Source organism: Artemia sp. Qi Xiang Cuo, chromosome 9, assembly GCF_049724085.1.
Source record: "Artemia sp. Qi Xiang Cuo chromosome 9, ASM4972408v1, whole genome shotgun sequence".
NCBI classification, from domain to species: domain Eukaryota; kingdom Metazoa; phylum Arthropoda; class Branchiopoda; order Anostraca; family Artemiidae; genus Artemia; species Artemia sp. Qi Xiang Cuo.
Window position 1 is genome coordinate 7154672 of NC_142802.1, and position 12190 is coordinate 7166861.

General features: G+C 34.4%; 1 protein-coding gene across 5 annotated transcripts in view; it reads left to right on the plus strand.

The window, feature by feature from the left end:
* LOC148948272 (potassium voltage-gated channel subfamily KQT member 1-like) overlaps positions 1 to 12190 on the plus strand; it is a 420960-nt gene that overhangs the window by 389494 nt on the left and 19276 nt on the right. For all 5 annotated transcript variants that reach the window (XM_089093855.1, XM_089093854.1, XM_089093858.1 and 2 more), the window contains 2 exons: positions 3482 to 3614; positions 6866 to 7055. In XM_089093855.1, coding sequence (XP_088949981.1) covers positions 3482 to 3614; positions 6866 to 7055 — 323 coding nt within the window. The remainder of the gene's footprint in view (positions 1 to 3481; positions 3615 to 6865; positions 7056 to 12190) is intronic.

Here is a 12190-nt window from a genome sequence, read left to right on the forward strand (position 1 = left end):
TTAAAGTTTCATGTTAAAAAAAAATCAAAAAAATCAATGTCTCATTTATTCCTGAAACTTGTTTAATTTTAAAAATCATTTACAGCACACAATTCGTATCATTTGGACACTTAACTGGTGAAATGAGCTTTCAGAGATCTTTAAACTAGATCCTTCTATAGTTTGCACCACAAGTTGAAGAAACAGGTTGAGCGAACAAAATTTCGAATATAGGATAGGAGCATTTCCAAGAAGAGACAAAGTGATTCCAGGTTCACAGGAATGCTTTGAAGTATTTTTTCTAACTTAAGTTTCAAGTACAGAATTATATTCTGCAGTTCATCTGTATAATGTAAGCTAAGGCAAAAAGCAAAAAAAGACAATGGGTGGACTGCAAGGCAAACCTGCATTGCAGGAAAAAAGAATATAATTCAATTTCTTTGACACTCTGTAGCGGGGTTCATGGCCCTGCATTATAAAAACATAATAATAAAGAAGTAGTGCTATAACTGTTAATAGAGTGTAGAAAAATTGCAGTCCACTTCTTATAGTTAAACTATTGATATCGCTCGTGATAAGACGGTATTTAGGAATATAACGCCAACGATCTGCATAATTGTTTGAATTAAGGACAACATTCCGTCTTTCTGTTTTTTTTTTATTAAACCGTATTTAAAATCAATGCGTGTTTTGTGTCATTAGGTGGTAAATTTTTAGGGTATCACTAAGTATAAGTGTCGGGAAAGCAATGGTAGTTGAAAGCAAACGAACAAATGAATAAAATAAAGTTGCTGCAATTAGATCGATTTATTGTTGCTTGTTGATTGATAAAGTTTGATTGTTTGGTACGTTCAAACTTTAAAACTGATCTCTAGGAGTTAAAAAGAAATTCTGTTTTTTCTTTCAATTTAATAGATAAAATAAAAATCAACCAGGTCCACATTTGGATTTCCTATTTCTGATTTTTGTTTCAACTCTTCTGCTTCAAACAGGAAATTCTGTTTTTGTTTCAACTATACCTGGAATCCCAGAAGTATGGAAAGTTTTTGTCTTTAATTTCTCATCAGTCCTTCAAATTCAGTCTTTCTTGCTTATTCACTGGTATAAAGATTTCATTCAAAATGTCTAATATAGCATTATTATTTGCCAGTATTGTCGAATTATCTCTTATCACGGGGATAAGAGATAATGCCCTTAAAGTCTAATCTTCGTAAAATTTAAAATTTCTTCATAAAATTAAAATCTTCGTCTGTAAAAATCCAAACACTAACAATCTTTTGATTCCCAAAGACAACTAAATCTTCAAACGAAAGCTACACCTTCTTGAGCTGTCCTTATAGCTAATTTTTTGCTCGTTTTTCACACATGTCTCTTTTTTAAACCTGGCATATGCTCCTAACAATAAGTGCATATGAAGGTTTTTTCATTAAAAATTGGATTCCCTATTTTCCATAGTTTTTGAAAATACGTATAGTTGTGCAGTTTTGTGCTTAACCCCAGCGGCCTAATTTCGTCAAAATCATGGGAGGGGCGGAGGTTTCAGCCAATTTTCCCAAATCAAGTGAAAATGACATTGAAAACTGAAAAAATGAGCCATACATTACCACAAAGGCAAAGATACACTAAAGAAAACTAACCTGTTTCTCTGGATACTTGAAATATGCAGGCTTACCTTAGTTTTGACCAGATTTTTTGCAGAAACTAAATTTCAACCGGGAGGAGGGGCAAACTTGGGTCTTGAGGGAGTTGTTGCTTCCCTACCCCATAGCAAATTACGCCCCTGCGTTACCTAATTAAACAATCATATTTCATCTTAACTGCCCTTGGTATTTTAAACCATAATTAAAATTTTAATCATAATTAAGATTTAAAATTTGAATCATAATTAGGTTCAGGTTCAGCTTCAGGTTCTTTTATTTACAAACTAAATACAACAACAATATGGGTATGCCCGGCTGAGAGTCTGGCTCGTATTACCAGGCAACTAATAACAAAAAAAACATAATATATAACTGAATTTGTACATAATCACACTCTTTTGTAAATAAATAAAAAAAACAGAAAAATATATGACTTGCCAAGCATCACCCCAAGCCAGCAGCCAAATAGAGAATAAACTAAAACAAAACACCAAAAATAATGAAGTGAAGCCTTGGGGAAACCCTACCAAGAGAATGAGTCAGCGGGAAGACCATAGCTTAATTAAAAAAAAAAAAAAAAAAAAAAAAAAATCAAATGGTCAGTAAAAGAGTTTTTAATTGCCCCCGCAGTGTACAACAGAAAGACCAATATTAAGACCCAACCCATGCACATTCCAGTGTTTGGTTATGCAGTGCCTGAGTGAGAACCTCGATCTCTCAGTGCACACTCAGGCTTCAACATACTTAGAAGACCCCCTCGTTCCATAATCATGCTCACATTGTTATATAGATCCATAGCATAAAATTTTTTCGGTAGAATTTTAGCAAAATACCACTGGTAATATATTAAGGAAAGGATATATACCTTTAATTGGCGATTTTGATGGTAGGGATATTGGGTAGGGGATGAAAGTTTTCAGGATACGCAGTGCTTTATTTTGCTGCCTTTGAAGTGGTTTTATATGAGTTTTAGATGTATTCAGAAAAATCAGGGGACAATAGCTCAGCTAAGAATGGACTAGGGCAAAATATACCGATGAGCAAAATATACCGATTAAATAAAAGTTCAAAATAGGGATAAAATCCTTTTTAATAGACAGTGTATAGAAAATTCACAAAAAATACCAGATATTTCGGTCACATATACAGTGACTGTAGTAAAACTACTGATGACGGTCACTGCATATGTGACCGAAATATCTGGTATTTTTTGTGAATTTTCTATACACTGTCTATTAAAAAGGATTTTATCCCTATTTTGAAATTTAATTTTATTGTCATGGAAAGGCAGTGTGGTCTCCGAAATTATCTATACCGATTAAAGATTTTAAATTTAGATTTCAAATTAAAATTAAAAATCTAAATCGTAATCAAAATAATTAAAATTTAAATTAAAATTTAAATAATAAATCATAATTCAAAATTTAAATCATTAGAATACATTAAATTATACATTGCATTCATTAAAATACAAAATTTAAATCATCATAATAATATTGAACCGTTTCCAAAATGAGCTTCATTTTCCTTCTGTGCTCCGAATTTATAAGGTTTTACTGGCACCTATCAAAGTCCTCTCCCCTGGGAACGTCAAAAAATCTACGAATTTCTAAGATCTTGCCACAAACTTGCCAGTTTTGGCAGATTTTCACGAAGTTTGGACGTAAATGGAAACAGCAGTTGTCATTTGAAATTTTAAGGGTATTTTTCTGTTAACATTGCCTTTGCTTCTAAATAAAACAAACATCTATTGTGAAAAGGTGACTTTCAAATTTTAGTATTATGCTTGAAATAAAATTAAGGAATATTTTAATGCGTAAATGTTTCATGACTTTTTGTTCACGACCTTTTTATTAATCTAGGTAGATGATATAGAAAATAAATTAGATCAATTAATTGAAATGTACATGGGTGATAGAGAAAAATTATTGGCCATTCCAGCATTGGTTGATTCCAGTACAAAAGCAGTGACGGATAGAATAGTATCAGCAACAGGTAATTTTACGTTCTATAGTAATTTGAAAACGTTAAATTTTCTAAGTTTAAAGTAACCCGTCAAAAGTTAGTTGCATAAAAAAAATCTAGAATTTGCATAAGAAAAGCATAATTAAAAAAATATCCATAAAATGGTTTGTCCTATTCATTATGACCACTGTATATAAACATAATTCAGTATGATCATGCCATATCTGAACCATTATACAAAGCAGGACAGAGATGCAAGTACTCGGGAGATCATTTAAACAAGCATAAACATAAGCGATATTCGTTTTTTTTTTTCACGGGTAGAAAATTCAGATTTCTCTTGAACGCAAAATTTGGCTTCACCTTTGTAACACTAAATTTTAAGGCATCTTATTTTAAATTACTTTATTCCAATACATATATAGAAATCGGTAATTAGTAGTGCCACGTTATTATTAGATGTTTTTAGGAATTACAAGTAGGTTTCGAAGTCTCGAATTGGTTTCAAAGGTATTTTGAGAAAGTTTCTGCGAAAACACGCGGTCCAGGGTAATATACACTGGACCGCTGATGGCAGATTAAATGGGAGGAGCTCTTTTTACGCGCCAAGGACGTAGTAGCCAAAAATCACTAAGCCGTGATCTTACTGTTCTATTATTTATATATGGTGATTATGACCAGCCATTATGACCAATCCCTGTAGAGTTGCTTTTGCAACTCTACTAATTCAGCATGTACAAGAGAGCCTTATGCCGAAATTTTCTAGTTAATTCTGCAAAAATAAAAAATTTTGCATTTCTCTGGAGAGGGTTTGTCATGTTTTTTTCTATTCGTTAGCTGTTCTTTTTTCCGATTCAGGGGGGGAGGGGTCAGATCAGATCATGCCAATGGTCTAAATATCGCAATAGGGACTGCCGAGAAAAAATTTCAAAATTCTGGTCCTCTTTTGAAGAAGCAAAAACGATTGTTTCGCAGCAAAGTGGTGATTTCTGTCATTTTGTGGTGCAGAATAATAATTTGAGCACAATATTGAGCACAAATAATTTTAGCACAACTACGGCAAAAATACTAATGACTGAAAATTACGGATAACCAATCGGCTTAAAATTATCGAAAAGCAATATACATAGCTTCCCAGTTTCAGCTGCCATACTGTCATATGGTGGCGCATTCGTTACTAAATATGCACAGCCCATGCGAAGTTACAGGTAATACCAGCAGTAATATTAACAGATATATATCACTGTGTGGTTACATAGTAGCTATTGGGAGGTGGCAGAGGCTCGTTTATCTTTTGTAATGAGAAGGGGTGCCTGAAGCCTTACTACATTTTTAGGTCAAAATTTTCCAACTTCTCGTGGAAAGTCCTTCACTTTAACGGGGAGAGGGGATGTGCACCCTAACAACCCTTCATTTTGAAGGATTTTTTAAAAATTAAGCCTGCAACATAAGTGCAGAGGGTGTAATAGCTCTTTTTTTATCCCATGAACATTTTCGTATGAAGCAGAAAATTATATATGCTTAACAATACAAAAGTAAAGGGGTGGGACATTTCTCATGATCAATACTTTCCCATTAAATATCCTTCAAAAATTGAGACACCGTGGCGTGAATTTTTTTTTTGGCTCTACCCTCTGCCCCCTCAATTTTTTTAAGACTGCATATTTTCAGAATTATCAAAGTATTGTTACACATGAGTGAAACTTTATAGAAAAGAGCAAATGATTGAGGGAGTAGTGTGTAGTATGGTGTTCGCCCCCCTCCCATATTGAAAATAATTCTGAATATGATACTGAAATGCCCATAAATTCAATACAATGAAAACAAGCTTCAGGTGAAAGTAGACAGCGATGCGTAAACTTAAAACGAACATAAACTGTTATATATGTCTGTGCGGGTGGGAAGGGGCTGATTATGCTTCAGAATTGATTTCTAGCTAAACGTCCATTTGAATTGGACCTGACACTTTTGACAAAATGTCATATAACGAATTTTTCATTACGACAGAAAAATCTTATTGCTACAAATATTCCAACAAAGTTCAGGAATTTTATGCCATATTTTGGTCAATAACATGTACGAAGTGACATAAAGCTATTTCGCAAAAAAGACATTATATTCTTACACTCCAAATATTGGTGGAAATGCATTGCGAAAGCCAAAACAGGTTAGATTCCCCGTTGTCATCAAGATGTGTTCCAGGACTTAATTATTATTAATGATCATTGATTGTTTGTTATTATCTTTATCCTAAGATCGAGAGGGGAATATAATTCAGCCTCTTATGTGTTCTTAATAAGTAACAGCTTTTCTGTTTCTTCTACCCTTATGGTACTAAACAATTATAAAGATCTTATATTTCTGTTGTTTTAGAACAAATTTGATATTTATTATATTTTGAACCAATTAATTACAATTATGATTGTTATTCATTAATTATAAATATTTGTGTTGGTTACTTGAAGGCAAACCTAGTATGAATCCTCTTATCCATTGACGCATACAACATTTGGACTCAGCTACGCCAGCACTGCCTCTAACTCGCGACGGCCCAACAAACCAAAACATTAGAATAGAACAAAGCTCTGTTTTTGCAGTGCGTTAGCGAGTAGAAATCAATAGTGTGTTGTTTGAATCATCAATAATAGAGCTTTTGGGGGATTGTACGATGAAAACTACTACTACTTCTTACAAATCACCTCAGCAACATGTCACCTGAGGCCAGCACAGCTTCACACGCTCCTCCCCCTTACAAATCTATTCAAATCATTCCTCTTTACACCCTCCTAGGAAATTCCCATTTTCTTTAAATCTTTCTTTATGACATCCTCCCACCCTAACCGTGGACGACCTGCTCCCTATTTACTCCATTAAAACTACCCCAATAATGGATACTGATAAATCTGTGACACTAACAAGGAGTTTAGTAAAACTATAATGGTTAAGACCCATTCCAGAATTTATTTTTCTTTCCAGTTTACTCTTAGCTATACAATTAAATGCGTACTCAAGATTTTTTGGCTGCTCCCAACTTAATGGCTAATGAAGTTTCCGAAAACAGCTGTTTTAACAAGAAAAAGCGATTTCCAGCTAAAGCTTGTTCTTCGCTTACTCCTGTAATTTTTCAACAAGAGACATCCATTATACACGACAGAAATGTGATTATCTTTCTTTTGCATCAGTATTAATATAAGTGCTGTTGATACCTTTCTGTTTGTTTACCATGGCCTTGTTACGTTTTTTTTTTTACCTTAACTTAAAAAGCAATATCTATATTTTAGTTCCACCAAAGCCCAGTTTCTCCTTTTCTCGTGTATTGGGACGCCCTTCTCCTGCTGCAGGGCATGTTTCTGATTCTGCCCCTACAACTCCTGTTACTACAACATTCCTAAATAGACCAGAAACAAAACCGATCCTGCAAAGAGGACTTTCAGATGTTAGTCAGAGGATCAAGAAAAGGGTTACATTACAGTAAGTAATTTGATACACGTATTAAATGAGGCTACGTCCAAGTTTTTCACCAGTGCCAAGAAAAAATTACAATACATCTGCTGACAAAAAACTAATTTTTGGTTGTACATAGGATATTTGTGATATGGGGGCTCAAGCCTTTTGGGGCCTATAGGCTACACTGGATCAAGACTACTTGGCTAAAGCAGCACTCAAAATCATTGATGGCATAAATCTACGTGACTTTTGAAATATATGTTTTAAAAAAGACAAACTGTTTGTAAATCTATCCAGACTTAACGTGAACTTCATAAATCACCTAATGTGGTCTTAATAAAACTATCCAGACTTAATGTGAATCTATGCAGACTTAATGCGATCTTTATAAATCACTTAATGTGGTCTTAATAAAACTATCCAGACTTATTGTGAATCTATGCAGACTTAATGCGATCTTTATAAATCACTTAATGTGGTCTTAATAAAACTATCCAGACTTGATGTGAATCTATCCAGACTTAATGCGATCTTTATAAATCACTTAATGTGGTCTTAATAAAACTATCCAGACTTGATGTGAATCTATGCAGACTTAATACGATCTTTATAAATCACTTAATGTGGTCTTAATAAAACTATCCAGACTTAATGTGAATCTATGCAGATATAATACGATCTTTATAAATCACCTAGTGTGGTCTTAATAAAACTATCGAGATTTAATATGAATCGATGCAGACATAACACAGATTGCATAAATCACCTAGTTTGGTCTTAATAAAGCTATCGAGATTTAATATTAATCGATGCAGATATAGTACAGTTTGTATAAATCACTGAGTTTGGTCTTAATAAAGATATCGAGATTTTATGTGAATCTATTCAGACTTAATGCGATATGTATAAATCACTTAATGTGGTCTTAATAAAACTATCCAGACTTGATATGAATCTATCCAGACTTAATGCGGTTTTTATAAATCACTTAATGTGGTCTTAATAAAACTATCCAGACTTAATGTGAATCTATCCAGACTTAGTGCAATTTTTATAAATCACTTAATGTGGTCTTAATAAAACTATCCAGACTTATTGTGAATCTATGCAGACTTAATGCGATCTTTATAAATCACTTAGTGTGGTCTTAATAAAACTATCCAGACTTAATGTGGTCTTTTTCAATTTTCGCGTTCTTTTCTTGGAGGAGAAGTAGAAATAGCCAGCTACATCACGAACTGCAAATTTTGGACTCAAAAACTTTCGAATAGAGTATATATTTTGAGCTCAGCATCACCTTCAAATGCGTGAAGAATAAGAGAATTTGGCTTGAGCTTAGATTACCCGAAATAAGAGGTTTTAACAATACAAAATCTTCAGAAAAACATATTGCGCAGAGCTTACGATTAAAACTTTACTTAGGCAGTTATTAATACAAATTCTTCGTGCTGCTCTAATCTTTTCAGAATATTTTTCCGAAACATCACAGTTTTTATTCAATAGATGCTAAAAAAAAACTTTCTCATAATAATACCCTGTTAAAAGCCCAAAGGGTACATCTTAAAATATTCATTCGGTAAATGGAAGTATCTTGGTAGTCAAAAAAAACTTTCTTTTTTAAAAGTCCCCACAGTCACTTCTTCCTTATGAAAAAACTCTCGATTGAAAGGCCCGAGGTCTTTGGAATACTTTTGTTGTCGGTACAAGAACCGCTTGAGTTTAGGAATAGAAGGGTTTGCTCCAATAGAAATGGTCATTTCTATTGTTTCCAAAATTCTAATAAGCGGAGATACTGCAATACAGAAAGAGTATTCTGTGGTCAATAAATTGACAACTCAGCTTTAAAACAAATTAAAACAAAGCCTAAGTAGCAGTAACAGTGTTAGTGAACCATGTGCTTACTTGTGCCTGCAGCAAGACCAGGCGTTTTCCGTTTCACCTGGCATCTAAGACTCAGATGTTTAGTTAATCATATCCATGTTGATTTCAAATTAATGGGCAACTTTGGCCCATGGGCCAACTTGATACAGCCTAGCTACTTAAACGAAAAACCACCAAAATCGTACATTTTATAAATAACCAAAATTAGAAACCGAGCATGAGAAAAAGACCTGAATTCGGTAATATTTTACTAATGGTGACAACCCTAGCAATATCCTCCCAAACAGGGTAAACACTCATTAAATGCTATTAAAACATAAAAAAAACCTTCATATTAGGTTCAGAAATTGAATTGTTCCCTTGTGTTGCCGAGGGATAAATCTCTACCCATAAGCATTAACGATCTAATTAATGATTTAAGTAGTACAATTATTTTTGGAGTACGTCACTTGTTTATTGTGACAAGGCAACATTTTTTACTATTTCTTTGGGCTTAAAAATTGATGTCCCATTTTTTAGGGTGAAATCAAAGCTCCTTAAATCTCTCATATGTCCCAAATACGATTTCAGCATATAAAATTATAAACTGTTTGTTCCGTAGATAGACCACCTCCCCTAACTCCAAAATAAGCTGGATCCACCCGAAACAGAATCTGCCTTTGACTATTCCCAATCCTCAATTTTTGTGTTTCTTCAAGCAATCATTTCTAAGGCAGAAATGAATGTCTACAAGCGATTCTTTAAATTCAATTGAGTATAAATAAACCGTTGCTTGTATTATTGTTTCTGAAGTTGATCTGAGGAGACCCCACGTTAAAAATAGACTGGAACTTGTCCCTTGTCAGGTTAACAAATTCTGTTGCTACCGCTGCTCTGTCGTTGTAGTAACGGCTCTTAGACGTTACTTTTATTAAAAGTTTTCGATTCTTGAAATTTTTCTGCTGCATCTGGGACGCTTCTTTATTTTTAGGCCAACAGATTTTTGCATATCTATTTTTGTCTAACAGTTGCGGTGGACCCTGCTTGGATTTCCATTCCTGTCAGGATTGTGGGGGCCTTATACTCTTCTTGAGAAACGCCTAACTACGGTTTCTTTAAGAAACACCTAAAAAGAGTCATTGGATACAAATTAATATTAATTTTGGGTTTATATATTATGTATATTTTTTAACAAAAATTGTTCTTTAATAAAAAAAAAAATTCTATCTTTTTTGTGCTTAACGCAAGTTCTCGATATTGACGAATACTTTTTATTATTAGTTAAGTTTTTTGCCTGCGGAGGGCAGTGGACGAGGTTGGTTGTATTCGAACGTGCAGACTGCGGTTAGATCCTTTATTGATTATTGGTTGGATTATTTAGTTTTGAATCATAAAATTGAATGAAATTGTTTTTTCTCCTGTTAATGAGCCTTCTGGAATATCTCAACTAAAATTCGATAAATCGTATGGCTTATGAAAAAAACAAAACATTTATCACGCCTTGAGGGGCATTCCACTTTAACTACTTAGCTAATTCATGATATTACTTTCTTACTTTTTTTTACTTTCGGCGGGAATCAGACGATGAACTGTCCTGCCCGGCACCAAAGGATCTTGGGATGACTTCCAATGACCACTTGGACCTGTCGGCTGCAGCTTCTCCAGCAATCTTTGTCCCATCTCCGTCCGTGTTTCCTGAATCCTCTCCACGGTTCCAGGTTCTACTTGAATTTTCATTATATTTGGATCAGTTTGATTCAAACCGTTTCCATTCAAAAATAGATGCCTATTTGGGAAGCTAAATTTCCACATTTACAACAATGCAACTAAATTTGTTGTTATAATTTATTCATAACAATAAATTTAGTTGAAAAAAAAATTGAGTAAGGTGAAAAAAAAATCCAGAAGCACTCATACCAAATAAGGCACAGGATACATAAAAAATAACAGATTTAAACACTTCTTCCCAAAAGCAATGAAACACCCTAGTTTCAAAAACAATTCGAGCCCTTAACTGTCTTTACTCACCAAACCTCTGCAAAAGTATTAACTAGTATTGCCAGATGGATGTGATTGTGCCATAACTTGTTTAAAGTGGTTGAAAATTAATTTATTCAAATCAGAGAGTTTTCCAGAGCAATTTTTAACTATGTCTTTGGTGCGTTTTTCATAAAAAAAAGAGTTTTTCATAAAAAAGAAGTCTAGCTCTACTTCAACTGATTTGTATTAGGTTTTTATGCAAAGCAGCATTTTCAATAGCAGCATTTATCAAACAACAATTAAACGAAGGCTGAAACCATTCTACACTCCACAGTGTGCAATAATATGCTCTTACTCAATCTTGAGGTGACCAGTTGCACATTTACAGATGCCTTGACATAGCTCGATGTCAAGGAGTTTCTGGGCCACTCTTTGTCAGTAACCATGATGCATTTGACTCTAGATTATAATAGTCACCGGACTATCAGCACCACGGGCATAGCGAATTGTGAACTGAGGAATGCCGTTTTTTGGAGGCAAGGAGCATTTAGGGGGGAGGCGATACATATATTTTTGAAATCTATGAGGGAAAAACCAACCTACCTCACAACCTTCCCCCTATTGACACCCGTGGAGGACCAGAAAACCCATTCTCCTACCAAAGTTTTGAAGATTAATGGAATCAGTTTTTTTACTACCATCTTTGCGGCTCAATCAACAATGATGATAGTTATGGTAATCTTGTCATTTTATTTTCACCTTTGATGCACATGGTTTGCCTTCGCTTGAACGCTCCAAGAAAGGTTTTTTAGAGATTGCCTCGTGTGGGGCTGTTCTAGGTGGGAAGGATTGTTAAGAGAAGCTCATTTGTAAGCTAATTTGTAGGCATTCCTGATCGGGTAAAAAATGCCAAAAATCCTGTCGAGCTGTGTTTTGACAAGTTGCCTTTAAAGCCTTTGCTGTTTCAGGAACGAACCTCAGTAACTCCTTTGATAGAGGGGAATGCATATTTTGTAAAAAAAAAAATCGACATAGTTGCCACGTCGAAACGATCTTGGATCGATTGCAGGGGTTGGGCATTAGGGTTTCAAGAAGTTGTTACGCGGGCTGCTCGAGTTTCAGCGCAATGGAGACGTCGGCTATGACGTTTTGGAGCACCGGCAACATCAGGACATACATATTCTGTGACTGGTTTGATGTAAGACTTGAACAGAGGCAAGATGGGATAGTCCAGGTTTTGCATTGTAGAATAGTCCTGGCTTCCTAGTGCAGGAGATTATCATTTTGCTGAGATGTTCAGTCCATGTCAGATCTGAAAA